We start from the raw sequence: 16600 nt of genomic DNA on the forward strand, positions 1-16600 counted from the left end.
GGGAACAAGGCTGATGGGCGGTACACACCTCAGCATTATATTTTCCCACTGATACCCTCCATGCCTGTTTTTGTCCACTAAATCCCCAACTCACAACCGCATTGTAGCATCCAAAAAGAGTTTGTTATCCCACTGGCCAGACTGTTAATCCCCGCTGCTGTTCAACCTTGTTTTGTGTTTGCAGTGAATCATTCCATCTGTACAAAACTGACTAAGAAATAATATGGCACTACTGTGAAGCCTGGAAAATAGTTTCTATGGTAACAGAGGTCACCATAACAACCCACAGAACATCAGGTCTTGTTAGCATCTTGTCATATTGTCATACAAAACAATGGAAGATCATTTTTTTCCCTTTAGTGTTTTCACACAAAGCGCATGCCCTTCAAATTTAATTTAATATATATATGAAGACATTTAAAACAAAATAATATATATTTGGGGCGGCCGGTGGTTAGAGCAGTCGACCAGCAGTCGACCTGCGGCCCCTTGCTGCGCTTCTCCCCCCCTCTCTTTCACCCCATTTCCTGTCTGTCGTATATAAGAAAGGGTTGGAAACAAAAAAATGTATGTATATATCTATATATATATAGATATATACATATGTAGTATATTATATACAGTATATATATATATTTGTAGATATTAGGAAATGTATTGCATTCAGCATTATTCCTGTCAAAACCAATGGAATTTCCAATTTATAAACTTGTTAACAGTTACATGTTACATAAATATATATATATATATATATATATATATATATATATATAAATTTGCAAAATGTGATGCACTATTTTGGTTCTTACAGGAGCCAAGTTTGATGTTTCCTGGAAATAAGTGTGTCAGAGGGCTAGAGAGCTCCAGTGTGAGGACTTCAGGGTCCAGTCTGCAACTATCTGCTTCAAACAAATGGTTTCCACGTGAGAGGAGTCGACCCTTCTGACTTAAGCATGAGCATGAAAAACTCACTTCCTGTCAATGAGAGGACCGGGAGCTTCTCACTTTCTGACTGCAGTGGACCCATGGACAGTGATTCTGCTTCCTGTTTTGTGTGAAACAATACGTGCCATCGGTCCACTGGTGTTGTGAGAGCTTTTTTTTTTTTTTGAGGAGCATCGTTTGTTGTGAAAACGATAAGAGACTCCCATTACCGACAACCACACAGGTGCAAACTGTGACCAAAGATGGCACAAGAGCTCAGTCCACATGGTGGGTGGAAAGAATGCAGTCACCACAAAAATAAAATCTAATGGAACACTTCTGATCCAACTTCAACACTCGCCTTATAGTTTTTTCTTGAACCCATCGTTGTCAGGATGTAAATTGTTTTGGTATTTTTTTTCTTCCTTTTTAAACCTTAAACTAACACAAAAGCTTTTTTCTGTATATAAAATTACAATGTGTAAAATTCTTAAAAAGGGGGTAAGCTAGTGGTTGAGAACGCACCGAGGAGAGTAACCTTTTCAAGTGCTTTCAAAATGTATTGAAACGGTTCCACTTTTAAAGATTTCACTGTAACTTCACAGGTTCTTGTATAATTAATTATTAGAGCCGGTATAATGTTTGTACATGAAAAAAAAAAACCTGGTTTGATTTTAACAGAGGAACTTTCCAGAAAATCAAATTTCATTAATTCCCAAAGTGGGAATGGATCTAATCCTACAAAAAGCAGCCTTTCAGAGTACTCATATTTTCATGCATGCTGTTCACATTATTTTAACTACAATTTTTACAAGTTTGCAAACACTGTATTCAAATGACAAATAAAACCCTTTATCTGTGTACACATATTAGCCCTAACATTCTTCACCAATTTTATATTTTAAATTGAAAAAGGATACCATTAAAACATTTATCACGTGGGGATGAGGATGAAAAAAGCTCTATAGCTTCTTGAGGGTGTGATGTCTTGTCTGTCTATGTAAAACTGGAGGGCAGCTTCTGCTACAAGAACGAAATAATCTGAATGTAAATGCTAGTAGGCTGGCTCGCTGTAAAATTATAACTGTATTGTGCGTATTGGCTATAAGGTGTAGGAGTCTCTGTACACTGTTTGATTGTTTGTAATCATTTTAGCAGTGTGTCAATTTGGTTTTCTAACAGCTGCTGTGGTATTTAAGGAAAAACTGGGGCATTTCATTTTGGATTTTTTGGTGAGGTATTCCCTTAATTTTAAAACCTACTCACATTAAGGACACATAAAGACATTATTTGATTGTAGCTCTAAATAGCATATTGTATGACAAAAACACTGGATGGTCAAAAACATTTATTTAAGCATTAAATAAATTGTGTTAAACTCTGAAACTGTGTGATCTTTTTAGGCTTGAGAGTCTGTATATGCAGTGTCGAATAGAATTGTTTTCAATAGGACATTGGCAAATTTTACTTTACATTAGGAATTATCTTTGTAATGGTTTTCATTAGATACCCATGTAGTTCAAGTGTGGTGATCTACTGGTGCGATGGCTCAGTATGCTGATGTCTATGCTGTGGACATTAAAACTATGTAACTTTTATTTGGGGAGGGGGGGTAAAGGGAAGTCAGGTAGGGTGCTGAACCACATCCCCTTATACTATGTCAATCAGGGGGTAGAGGATCCTTTGATATGATTGAACTATCAATTTTGTCAATTTTGTTTGATATGTGTTTTCACCTGAGCAGATTTTTTGATGTACAATTCTTACTAACAGAGTGAAGCCATTGAAATGTAACTATTCTAGCACTTTGGTTATTCAAGGTCTTTTAGAGGCTATAGCAGCAATGATGCCACCACAAAATGTTTCAGACGTCTTTAAAAGAAAATCAACCTAAAAAATAAAAAAAAATAAAAATGCATTAATTTCGCAATACAATTGTTTCTGTTTTTGTCTTTGCATCCTTGAATATTTTTTATTATGTAAGTGATCACATGAGAGACACTGACCTTCCCCCCCAAAGTGCCCTTGAGCAAAAATCTCCAGGGCTGCTTATTTCAATGCTTCTCATGGAGATATATTGCTAATTTCTATTGAATATGTTATTAATAGACTGCATTTATATAGGGTATAGGGTTCTGGCCCAAGGACACTGACGTGGACAGGAGGAGTCCGGGACTACCAACCTTGATTGGTGGACAACCCGCTCCTTCTCCTGAGCCATGATGAATGATTCAATGGGGGAGTTATTTCAAAGCATTCCCAGCTAATCTTGCCTCTCATATAACATTACATAGCCCACTTTAAGTGACTATTTTGTGCAGATGATTGAAAGACAATTTCATTGTTACTGTAGTTCTAGTTACTCATAAAATAATGATACTAATGACACTGTCCAATTTGGTTTTTTTTTCTTATTCTTAGAGATGGAACACAATAGAGAGACGCTCTGCCACCTGTGGAATATTTATTATATATAGAAATCTTCCCACATCCTTCTTATGTGGACATGGAGTCATGACCAGATGATCTCTCCTCTGGGTCCCTGGGCAATTATGATCCTTGGGCCCCTATTGATCCCCTCCTTGTGGTGCTTTATTTAAACACAATTTTAGTCGTAAAATCTATTTTTGGTGCTTTATTTAAACCCAATATTTAGTCATATCCACACATGTATATATTGACCCTCTAAAAGACGAGTAGACAAGGCAATTGTAACATAACATCTTGTCGTATCTTGAGAAAACACACTCTGACTTACTTATGATTTAAAGAGATCAAACAAATTCCTCCATGAGCAGCAACAAGTCGCAATATCTATAATAATAATAATAATATACTGTATTTATCCAGCAATCATGTGACAACAAAAATATTCCACATGCCAAACAGAGCCAGCTCTATGAAGGATGGCCATCCGTCTTGACCTGTTAGGGGGAGAGAGACAACACACACACACACACACACACACACACACAGACAGACCCAGGGATGCAAGCAATCACAGCATTAACTTGTACTGTAATAATATCTATAGTTGTGTGAATATGACTAACACATAATATACTAAAATGCTGTGAATAGTAGTAATAATGGGAGTTAAGGTGACAGAAATATGAATAATGATAATTATGGTGGTCAATATGATAAAGTGTTTTGAACAGCAGCAGGGGACTGGGTCTGGGGACAGGGTTGCCTTGGATGCGAGGTTTCAGTGGGTTTCTGGTTTCTTTAAAGGATGCACTGGATGGTCCTGGAGACACCCTGGTGGTGGCGCTGTGGAGACACGCGTGCACAAGGTCACAGGGTGTACCAGTCTGCTGTGTGCACTTCTCAAACGCTGCAGCTGCCGTCCTCTTCCCTGTACTCTCCACACTGTCGCACAGCAGCCATGGCCGACAGCGCGAGCGAGAGCGACACGGACGGAGCGGGGAGCAGCTCCGCTACCCCGATGTCGTCCTCCGCTTCCAATTCGGGGAAACCGAGCATAGTCATTTCACAGTTTCGTTTGGAGGAACTGACAAACCGACTGGCTTCCTTACAACAGGAGAATAAAGTTCTTAAGATTGAGCTGGAGACGTTCAAACTCAAGTGCAAAGCTCTGCAGGAGGAGAATCGGGACCTCCGCAAAGCTAGCGTCACCATTGTGAGTAACGTAGCTAACCAAGCTAGGCTAACTAGCAGCTATCCACTTATTATACTGCATTTGTCAGTAAGTTGGCTATGGCAAGTGTTGCTGGTTTGCTGCTAAATATTCAACGTGTTACATGGAGATGATATCTGTAATCGACCACAACACTCTGGTGTTTTGGTAGCCCTGTTAATGTTAAGCTAAGTTGGGTATGTTGCTAATTTAGCCAAAGGGCTAACGGTTGCTATGTGGTTTGGCAGCGAGAGCCAGCTTTGTTTTGTTTTACGTTGCTAGTCTTTGCTACCATTAGCTCAACACGTAACGTTTGTTTAAATGCGGTATAACTAACTTACTTACTGACGCCAGCTATGTGGTCAGCTGATGATTCACTGCTAGACATTGTCACCACGTTGTGCCTAACAACAACGAGGAGGAGGAGGAGGAGGATACGGTAACTGGGTGAAACTAAATAGCCCAGCAGCAGCACCACCAATGCTGCATTGGCATGGACCGATGCGTCATGGTCCTCAAGCTAGGTAAATTAGCCCCAGCTTCATAAACGTGGGGTGTATGTGTAACCGATCTGTTGGATAGATGGGGAAGTATGTAGGCCAAGCTTGAGTGAGCTAAGCTAAATGCCAGGCTCATATGTTTTGGCAAGCCAGCCACACAGTGCACCCTGTCCACCCTTTCTGTAAATACGTGAGGCTCAACTAGCTGTTTGCTTTCTATTGTACCTCTCATTGTTCCTGGGACAACTGACTATTTTTTTTTTACCAGCTTGCAAAACAGAATTTAGCTCTGAGGTCAGTGAAGCTAGAGAATTTGAGACTGGTGCTAACAAAGACAGGCGTATCATTATCACACTGTAATGCTAGCTGCTGTTGCTGTCCCAACACATTTCCTTAGTGTTTTTCACTCTTTCCCTCACTGTCAGTCACCCATTACTGCAATACCTCTTGAAGTAATTGGAGCAACTGCTGCTTCCTCTTTGGCTGGCACACTTCCACTGCAGCAGATTGTGGTTGATTTGTGTTTATGTGTGTTTGCGTCACACCTATATGCACGGGTAGTTGTTGGTGAATTTAATCAGGATAAAAAAAATGTGTAAATCCATCTGCTTGACGTGCCAGATCTTAAGGTCTACTTTAATCACGTTTGTCTCTGTCAAATTTGTTTCTGACCCGCAGCAAGCAAGAGCGGAGCAGGAGGAGGAATTTATCAGCAACACCTTGTTCAAGAAGATCCAGGCTCTCCAGAAGGAGAAGGAAACCTTGGCAGTCAACTACGAGAAGGAGGAGGAATTTCTCACCAATGAACTGTCAAGGAAACTCATGCAAGTGAGTGATTGGAACAAGATGCGGAAATACCATTCTTAACTCACTGGTTTGGGGTTGTTTATACCAGGCACCATTGAAAATAGCCCAACATCAGTTTGAACTTTAACCCTTTTGATATTTTGTCATACAAATACCACTGTGGGACAGAGCTATTTTCTTAATGCTGAAATATGCAAAGTGTTTGCCAGCCGTATTTGTCAAATGTGTTCAGCTTGAGCTTGCTGGTTGGGGGTTTATGCACACAACCCAATGTATTATTGTGCAGCAGGCAGTAGCTATTGCATTATGATCAAATGCATTCGTACTTGCTTGAAGCCTGGAAAGGCTCAAGATGACTTCACTGCGGCTGCTAGCAACGCTAAATGACTCTCCTCCCGTCTGTCGGTTATTTGGTTCAGTCTGTTTTCCACATCTTATTTTCCCAACTGCAGAGTGCACAACACACATTCACACTGTCAATGGTTAGCTGTAGGCTTACTTATGGTTTGTTGATGTGTGAAGAAGTGGGAGTCTGGAAGGGACACATGCAAATTCCTCAGTAGCCCGGGCTTCAGGTCATACAGATGCTCTTGTTTGGGCTTTTGTTAACTTGCCTTCTTAACATGAAACAGACCTGTGTTGGTCTCTGCCTGTAGACTTGGTGCTGACAGATGAGCTATGGTGTCTGTGTATTGTCTGTGCACATATACTATGCGTTATTTTCTTGTGATAATAGAGGGAGAACTGGGAAAATGTGGTCATTTATTTTACTGGCGGTGTACATGCTCCTGTGCAGAATCACTTATGTAAACAATGTTGTCTGACCTGCGTTTTCCCCCACCATTACTTTTGATGATGGAGTTTTTTCTTTAGTTGTCTAGACTTGGGTAGACAAATGATGCAAAGTCCTCTGCAAGTTTTTGAATTAGTGCCCCCATTCAGCACACTTTATGACCTATACACTCTCAATTTGATGTGCAACGTAATTTTTGTCCCCCTTTTTAGATATCTTCTAGTGTACCTGTATAGATGTTTTCTTTTTAAAGAGGAATCTGATAAAATGATAGATGTCATAATGAAGGGAAAAACTTAACACAGTTGCTATTCTGTACAGCATGTACACACTGTTGCCACTTTTTTGGTGTTGCTTACAGTGTCTGCATGAAGGACAGAAGAACACAGGTAGGATAACACTCACCACACAGTACAGTGGGGTGGAGGCCTCTTATACAGTAACAGGTGTTTGTTTGGCTAAAACGAGGCACATTATCAAAACAATTCCTTAAACTGTTTGGCTGCACTGGGCGTGGGGTGTGGCAAACCTGGTAGTCAGGATACTACAGAGCACTCTAATGTATGAATGCAGTAATTTCAAGTTAAAACAAACAGCCTTGTTTTTAGGTGTTCTAGTTGTTTCTGTCAGTAACATAATGGAAATGGTTATTTTCCCGTCTCCTCTCTTTTCCTATGAAAGCATTTACATCCCTTTCCATGTAATGAGTAATCATGGCTTATATAATTCATCACACAGACAGCCATTCCATTTTGAATCAGTGCTGAGCCGCACCCTGCTTTGTATTGGTGAGCTGCCAAAGGTGGTTAGGGTTGCCAAATCATTATTTTACACTGGTTACTCACCAGTGAAGTTTAACCAAGCATCTGGTTGAATTGTAACACTGGCTTCCGGTGTTGTTATATGCTAAATGTGATGATCGGACACCAGTGTTTGTTCACTGTGGTCACTGAATAGTTTGTATGTGACTCACCATGAGTCTCTTCTTGTGCTCTTTCCCTGCTCCCTTCTTTCTCATCGCTCTCGTCTCACCCACTTCCTCTTCTTTTTCTCTGTCCATCCACTGTCTTTCTCTTTTTCCATCCTAGCTCCAGCATGAGAAGGCAGAGTTGGAGCAGCACTTGGAGCAGGAGCAGGAGTTCCAGGTTAACAAGCTCATGAAAAAGATCAAAAAGATGGAGAATGAAACCATCTCAAAGCAGCTTACCCTGGAACAGGTATGCTTATCATGATGGAGCAAGAAGATTTCTGCATCCAGTGTGGAATGACATATCCCTTGTGTGCCAGTTTTTGTAGTGTGAGAAGCCCAAATCTCCACATCCTTTATTCTTTCAACCGAATTTAGCTGGAAAGAACATTTTGGTCTGTGGCTCAGAGTCAAACCTGTAGGCGCCGAAATCATTCCATAATGTTTCCGTAGTCTGATGACAAGATTTTACCAAAATGACTTAATTTCAGCACAAAACCCAAATGAGCAGCTTATTTAAGCTTTAGGATAATTGTATATGAATTGGACATTATGAAATCTTTCTAGACTATTCTGTGTTGTATTTTGTATCACTGTGCTCTATCACAAGCTGGCATGGAGACTGTTGCTCTGGGAAAGAGAAGCTTATATGGTCACAGACCTTGGGTTTGCAGTACAGTGCGTTTGTGTGTGGTTCTGTGAATTCTTTCAACATCAAGGTTTTAGTGCCTTTGAACATTACCCTCCGTTCTTCTTTTTATTCTCTAGTTGAGGCGGGAGAAGATCGACCTTGAGAACACATTAGAGCAGGAACAAGAAGCCCTGGTTAACAGACTGTGGAAACGCATGGACAAACTGGAGGCTGAGAAAAGGTGTGGAGTGATCATATAATGTGTTAACAGTTTCAGTATCTAGAGATGATGGACATTTTAGAATCAAACATCTTGTGGACAGACGCATTCACAGGCACAGGCACACAAAAAATGCCTAACCTGACTCGTCAAATGTACACAGAACCATCTGAGAAGCCCTCATTACAAACTGTGGAAAAGAGCAGGCACTTTCCCAACATATCTGGCAGGTAATTGGATGAAAATCAGTCTATGACAGGCTGCCGGTCTACATCAAGAATATCCTTCAGAACCATTCTTTGCGCTTCTTTTAATGAAGAAACACCCTTCAGTTATGATTAAACCCTATGCCTCTTTAGGAGTCGTCATTGATGTTTTGAAAGAGCAGTCGCTCTTTTTAGAGTAAAATTACTAATTAACGACTAATGGCAGCTTTCTTATTTTAAATCAGGCTTTTCTAATCTGAAGATTCATCAAACAAGTAACGGTTGAAAAGATTTTTTCATTTTGGAAAATTAAGCGAGTTCTCTTCTGTTAATAGTCCAGTCTTATGTGAAAGCTATGTGATCTCAAATAGATTTTATTTTTAAAAAGATTGTCATATGCCCATCGTTTCTATAAATAAGTGTGTTTTCTTAACTAGAATCCTTCAGGAGAAGTTGGACCAGCCCGTATCAGCTCCTCCCTCCCCAAGAGACGTTTCCATGGAGATAGATTCACCAGAGAACATGATGCGGCATATCCGTTTCCTGAAGAATGAGGTGGAGAGGCTTAAGAAAAGCCTGCGCACCACTGAGCTGCAGCGTAAGTGGCCTCTCAACTTGTCACACGATCCAAAGGAGTGTGGGCTCTGAAGGGACAGTCTCCATCAATGTGTTGATTAAGGATGTGATTGATAAAATGGATTCCTTTGAGCTGTTACTAACATAGCAAGCTAGACCCCCAGTCCATCCCTAGAAAGTTGTGACCTGGAAACCAGAGACACGGGTAATGTGCCACACTGGCTGTAACGTGCACTACATATATTATTTCATACATTAATACTGTATGGAAATGCAAGCAAGTACCATTTTAAGAAGTGTCCTTGGTGCATTCATGGATGCTTTTGAGTACTTGTGTTATGTAATTTTGTTCGTGCATTCAAGAGGACTCCAACATTAGACTTTTACAAGAGCAGCCTTTTAAATGTATAAAACAAGCATATCCACAAACTTGGGAAGAGATCAAACCTAAAATTCTAGGTAGGGCTGTGTGATTATATATTGTCTACAATAGTATTTAAATTGTTGTTTTGACGATGGAGAAAAATCACTATCTTTTTGCAAAAAAACAGTCAAAACATACCTTTTTGAGAGGCCACACATTCATTGCATGATCAAGCCTAGTAGTACAGACTTCTGCTGGTGTTGCCAGAATGGACTTTTTTCAGCCACACTATTTGGGCGTAGCTGCGTGTATGGCTGAAGTTTAAAAATTAGTGAACAAACAGCGCCAGGAGACAAAACACATACTCCTCCAGCCTCAGAATCGATGTTGTTATATTTAAAAGCTAAACATGGATCATCCTCACTCGCATGGAGGTGGTTTGGCTTCCAAAGGACTGATGTTGAGACTAATCAGCAAACTATGTTGAAAACGTGTTGCCGTCAAAGACAGTTCTACAGCGAACTTGTTTCACCATCTCAAATGCATTATAGCACAGCAGTTAAATCGGTATCCACAATCTAATGTTCATGCCTTGTGGTTCAAATATGATGAGTATTGTTTACATTAGGGAGAAGTGTCAGTTTAAAATGCTCTCATGATAGTTTTTGGTCGGCCGTTGTGCAATATTTTATAAAGTAAATCCTCTACTTTTAAATGGTTTAAGTATACTTGCACTGCTTGATCTCAATACTTGCACTGGATATTTCAGTGTATTTGTATTGTACTTGAATGACTCGGTTTTAAGAGAATAAATAAGAACTGTTTTTCTTAAACAAGTTTGTTTTGTCAATATAAGCCTTAACGCCTAATATATTTTAAACAAAAGCAAGCTAGTACAATAGGCCCTTGATGCTTTTACAAACATATTTTTGAGGGATGCGTAATATCATTGTCAGTTATCGTTATCGACAAAAACATATCAGCAGATTGATTTTTGTCAATATCACGCACCCCTAATACTAGGTTGGTTTATTGCACCAGAAGGACTTTTCAACAACACAAAGTGTATTTTTATCTTGTATAAGCTGATAAGATATTGTGACCACTAAGACCACCAAATGTTCACTGAAATGCATTGCCAATCTTATAGATGGTTGAAGACTGAAAGTAGATTTTAATCTTTTTTTTAAGGTAGAAAAACATCTGCCGGGAAGTTATGAAATCATCCTCTTATGACATAATGACTTGGTTTGTTATTTTGAGTAGAAACTCCACTGACTGGTTAGACTGTAGGCTGAACATGCCACAAAATTATCCAGTGATTAAAGAAAGAAAGAATCAGCATTATTTTCTGTTTTCTTATATTGTTGCTTGCGATATTGCAATGAAATAATAAATCCAACATTTTATTTTGCAGATCATTTTTACAGATAATTCTGCATCCGGTTTGTCTTTTTGATGAACACACTTTCAAAAAAATTTAACGCAGGCTTATTTTTAATTTGATCTCTGAAAGCCTGTAACACAGTTTACTCGTACACACACACACAATACCGGCAAACTTTCTCCTCCCAATATCTACCAGTATGTCAAGAATCAGTGCCAACTGCTTTAATAAACTCCCACCTTCACTCTAATTTACTCAAGGTCACTGCATTATCAACTGTATTTGCACATTGAAACATTTTATGGGTTCTACTGAAGCACATAGGGCGTGGACAAAATAGCAGGAGTGACTTACAGTGCAGCAGCAAATGCTATTTCTTTGAAGTTATTAACACTCTTCTTGTTCAGACAATCAGAAGTGTTGATTCAGCTTAATATATCTCAGAGAAGTTACTTAATTCATGAAGATCAGTCTGAACACATGCCTGGGAGTGTCTCTCAGCATTATTGTGACTATGTTTTGTTTTTGCCACTAGAGGGAGTTGTCAGTCCAACATCTAACACATTTTTTGAGAAGATGAGTAATTGATGATTGATGATGTCATTGCTTATCTTTATAATCCTCAGTTCATAGAAATCACCTTTTTATTTTTAAACATTTTTTTTTTTTTAAAGAAAATGGTCTTTGGAGAGGATTGTTTTATTGGGTTTTCTTTTGAGATATAGGCCATCTGTTTGTTTTTTTCTAAAAACAAATTTGACACGCTCTGCATAATGCAGTTGTTCATGTTGATATACAGTTGCAAGGATGTGAAATGACAATATCTCGACTGATGTTATTTGTTCTGTGTCCCTCCTCCCTCCCAGACACAGAGAAGCGTGCCCAGTACATAGAGGAGGAGCGACACATGAGGGAGGAGAACATCCGGCTGCAGAGAAAGCTTCAGAGAGAAATGGAGCGCAGAGAGGCCCTGTGCAGACAACTGTCGGAGAGTGAATCCAGTCTGGAGATGGACGATGAGAGGTAGAGGATGGGACACACTTTTGGTCAGATTATCATAAAGGTCATATTAACTTCACACAGGGGTGCCAAAGCAAAAAGGGTCAGTAAATCAAAAAAGGAGAGGTTTGACACTGGCCTATAGGTACTTATTACTGATGCATCTTGATTGTTGTTCCTGGGGAAGGGGTCCCAGTTCGAAAAGATAAGTTTGTAATGTTAACCAAGTCATGCAAAAATCAATGAATAACAGATTTAAATTGTTTAATTGGGATGCAGTCGAGGAAACCGTGAAGGGCTTGAGTTCTGGTACTACTTCACTAAGGACATTTGGAATTTATGGGCTGAAGATATCAGTTTTTATACTATGTTTAATCTGAGAGAGTTTGTGATGAGATAAATTCATTACATTTGTTTGTGAAAGTAAAAAACGGAAGAACTGGAGCTATCTGCACTGCTTTTGTCAAGGTTGAAGGAGTAAAATAGTTTTCAGTCTGATCGGTTCAATTTGATGGAAGTATGAGGTCCAGTAGCAGACCTCTGTGTTGTTGTCTTATAATCCTCATAAGTAAACAACACAACATGATTGGTTGATGTCTTTATTTGTGGCAGGAAAGCTTTGAAAAATCAACCTTGAAAAAAAATAACCGCCATTTCTCGCCATCTGTGTGAAAGAACTCATGAGAAAAACAACAAAAAATACATATTGACGTGCTAATTAATCGCACAACAAAAAACTCAATAGCCTCAATAAGTTCCTTACACCCAGTTTGTTCATTTTAGTTAAATCCAATTTATGAGAGGTATCATATCAATCAAAAGTTGTTGTTTTTTTAGCAAACTAATATCTAATAAGGTCATTTTTACAGAACAAAAGATGAAGGAACAATAAAGGGAGCGATTTAATTGACACCTACTCAACTAGCCATTCTTAGTTAGTGTTGTAAAGGCTTTCTTTGTGATTAGCAAGGTAACAGTATGGTGCCCAGTAAGCTTACAGTCAGAAATTTTTGTTTGAATGTTAAGTACTGCCATGCAGTTTTTCAGATTCGTAGCTGCCAAGGTGGCTTCAGACACCAGTGTTGATACTGGCAGACATAAAAAAAAATATATATATTAGTTTTGTTTCTGAAATGGAGCCAAAGTATCAGGACCATTTAAGCCAAAGACTGCCTTCTTTCTAGCAAACAGCATATTTGAACTCCTATATACATGTGATCAGTGGTGCCCAGATGGTTCCCCAGTCCCTTGTGAGATCAGGACAGGACTGTGAGTCCGTTGTAATAGCTTTGAGCTTGAAGTTCAGTCACAAAAGCACTGCTCCCTTTTCTTTAGTATGTGACCATCTAGCAAGGTTCAGTATTGTGAACATCTTATCGTTATCTTTTTATATTGGTTATAGTGGTTATAGAACTGACTTTATTGCCTGTTATGTCAGTGTTCTTTTTGTACTACTGTATGTACTACTGTTTTTTTTAAACGATTCATTTTGTGTCCTTTAAAAGATCTTACACTCTAACGTATTATAATAAATTATATATTATATACAACATACTGTATATTGCTTAGGTGCCATAATTTTTTTTTATTTTAAATCATATATATATAGAGTAATTTTTGAAGACCTCTTAAAGGGTCAGTGTTTTGGCCTGTTTTTTTTCTCTCCATAAAAGCTTAAATTAACTTAAAAACTGAGCTACAAAGATGAATCAGTTACTTTTCAACATGAGCATGTTAGTTACTTATTTTAAGTAGCCAGTTAAATGTGGCTTTACACTTATCTTTTTATCGCCTATCCAACTCATTGGAATTATGGATTGATTGCTTTTTTGAACGAATAATCTACTGAATTATCATAAACTCTTCTCATCCTCTCAGGTACTTCAATGAGATGTCTGCTCAGGGTTTGCGAGCGAGGACAGTGTCCAGTCCCATCCCCTACACCCCCTCCCCCAGCTCCAGCCGACCCATATCTCCTGGTAGGTACATTTAAAATGACCACTGTCTGGGGAACACAGCAGTCATTACGTTATATTGTGTAAAAGAGAACGGCCAGCACAGTAATAAAAAGCAACTTTGATATCAATTTATATGACTATATGACAATATGATCTTTGTAACAAAGTTTAACATTGTTATGCATCATCTCTAGTGTCAAATCTGGAACAAACATGCATTTCATTTGAAGTATTTTAATGGTCAGTGTAGCAAAAATTAAAATAAACTCATTTGCCCTCATTCTCTTCCATAATACACCTGGCAGCATCTGTCGTGCGTCAAATCAGGAGAATAATAACATGTTATCATGCTTTTATAACAAATACTTGCCTAAAACAAATCTTTTTTTTCTGATTTAAGATTCATCAAAGAAAGCAATTGTACACAACAATTCAGTATTTTACTGGGGTGCTGGATGATTAAACACAAAACTTAATGACAAAAACAAAGCTATTTTTTTTAGATTTGTCAGATACGTAAGACATTCCTTGAATAATATAACTGCACTTAATAACTGCACTTAAAGAGTTGTTTGAAGTTGTCAAAAAAAATCATTGTAAAATAGCTTAAAGGGATAGTTTGGCTTTTGTAAGTTGGGGTTATATGAAGTACTAAGCATAGTCCATAGTCAGTGTGTTACCTACAGTAGATGACAGTTAGTACACCGCCAGTTTGAAGAACAGACAGCAGTATCGATTCAGTAGCCACTGTGGGCGGGGGCAGCAGCTGAATTATAACGTACTGTATATTAAAAACAAATACAAGAAAACAAAAATGATCCTAAATATACATTTACTTTCAAACTAAACATATTTTAGCGTGCTGTTCCTGTGCACTGTAATACATTGCTTTGCTTCAGTGTCGGGACTCTTGCACACTTCTCCAAACTGGTGGAGTGCCAACCGTCATCTACTATAGGTAATACACTGACTCAATACGTATCTAATACAACCCCACTTCAAAATAGCCAAAATACCCCTTTTAATATTGAGTGTGTGTGTGTCTGAGAGAGACGGAGTAAAAAAATTGTTGTAAAAACAAAATGCACGTAATGAGGGTAAGGTGAAATGTATACATTTTGTAAAAAATGTACCCCAATCTCCCATACTACACTAATATTTAGGCTCCGCTCTAGGTGTCTTTGAATATCAGAGTCCTAACTAATGCAGCGGGACATCAGATTACAGTATAAATGTTTGCATAAGGATAAGACAGACCAGAGGTGCCAGAGCACTGCTGTTTTCTATTATGTCAGCCAGGTACGAGTTCTATTCTAGGTCAAAGTAATCCTTAAAGTGGTGCTGGAAGAGGAATGGCTCTACTTCAGTCTCAACAACCAGAGTTGGATTTATAGTTAAATATAATGACTTAAAACAAAAGAACATGCAGTGTGTGCAACTTCTTCTTCATGTCTGTCTTTCCGACTCTGTCACAGGTCTCTCATATGGCAGCCACACAGTTGGCTTCACTCCTCCAGCTACACTGTCCAGAGCTGCCATTTCCCATTACAACACCCCAGCTCTGCACGTCCACGGAAGCTCCTCTCACGCCGTAGCGGTAAGTAACATCCTCCCACACTTCCCTAAACCAGACGTCTGTAAAATCAAGCGTTGTCAAAATGTGACCTGTGTTTATTTTAAAATGTCCCTAGGATTTGTTGTAGTTGTTTTGAGTTTGCAACTCAGGGCTTAGCCATTTAGTTAAGAGTTAGGAAATCCAAAATTGTAGTTTGCTTTAATTTAAATGTGTCAGTCAAATGCGCAGGATTTAATTGAAATCCCTCTTGTAACTATACACCACTCAAATCTTGTTTCACTTGGCAATACGTCAGAGTACGGAAGATAAAGTCGCTCCAATTTCCGTTTTGTGGGGACTTCAAACTTGCTTGGTCATCAGTTATTGTTGTTACATCACACAAAATAGACCTCTCTTCCAGATACCCCATAAGTGTCCTAAGGTCCAGTCAGATATGCATTTATAACAGTGATTAGGGAATAAACATATCTTTTATAGTTTTCATAAGATTTTATACCAGGGTTATTAGTTAATGCATCTCCCCTCGCCAACCAGTGTACTTTCAGTTTGACTCCTACGTCAACTGCTTCAAATAATGCGTGTTTAGTATCTCATTAATGTTTTGTCTTGTCCTGCTAGTAAGATTTCTTGCGGTTGGTTAAGATGGTTTTGTGAAGATTACAGAATTGGATTCAAAATTGCTTTCTAAACTAATGAATGATCTGACAAAATGCTTTAAAGGAGTAGTGCTATCAAAAAAATCTGTTTAGTGGAGGAAAAGGTACATTTGCAGATAGGTGCGTTTGGTTTTGAATTGGAATGGGTGTACTTATCCAAGACTAAATTCTATATGGTTATGGCATAATATAAAGCCATATTATATGTATAAAAATGTGCCAATCAAATGTCTTCTGAGGACAAAGTTACACACTGTTTCCAAGTTGCCACGATCAGTCACTATGGGAAAGAGTCTAACTTTTGAACAATAGGCTGATGGCCATGGTGTGCTTGCATGCAATTTGCGTTCTTTTACGCAAATCATGCACAGATTAAGTTCTGCAACCTTGTTTCCT

General features: G+C 38.7%; 2 protein-coding genes across 2 annotated transcripts in view; both read left to right on the top strand.

The window, feature by feature from the left end:
• LOC310953642 (ankyrin-3-like) overlaps positions 1-2813 on the top strand; it is a gene marked incomplete at its 5' end in the record, with an annotated part of 93130 nt that extends 90317 nt beyond the window's left edge. Inside the window, one exon of the mRNA XM_083922735.1 lies at positions 812-2813. The remainder of the gene's footprint in view (positions 1-811) is intronic.
• Positions 2814-4261: 1448 nt separating this feature from the next.
• LOC310953587 (coiled-coil domain-containing protein 6-like) overlaps positions 4262-16600 on the top strand; it is a 16506-nt gene continuing 4167 nt past the window's right edge. The window contains exons 1-8 of the mRNA XM_083922665.1: positions 4262-4567; positions 5743-5892; positions 7753-7881; positions 8400-8503; positions 9126-9286; positions 11882-12038; positions 13893-13993; positions 15448-15569. Of these exons, the coding sequence (XP_083778791.1) occupies positions 4313-4567; positions 5743-5892; positions 7753-7881; positions 8400-8503; positions 9126-9286; positions 11882-12038; positions 13893-13993; positions 15448-15569 (1179 nt within the window). The 5' untranslated portion in view covers positions 4262-4312. The remainder of the gene's footprint in view (positions 4568-5742; positions 5893-7752; positions 7882-8399; positions 8504-9125; positions 9287-11881; positions 12039-13892; positions 13994-15447; positions 15570-16600) is intronic.

Source organism: Echiichthys vipera, assembly GCF_963691815.1.
Source record: "Echiichthys vipera genome assembly, chromosome: 11".
Lineage (NCBI taxonomy): Eukaryota > Metazoa > Chordata > Actinopteri > Perciformes > Trachinidae > Echiichthys > Echiichthys vipera.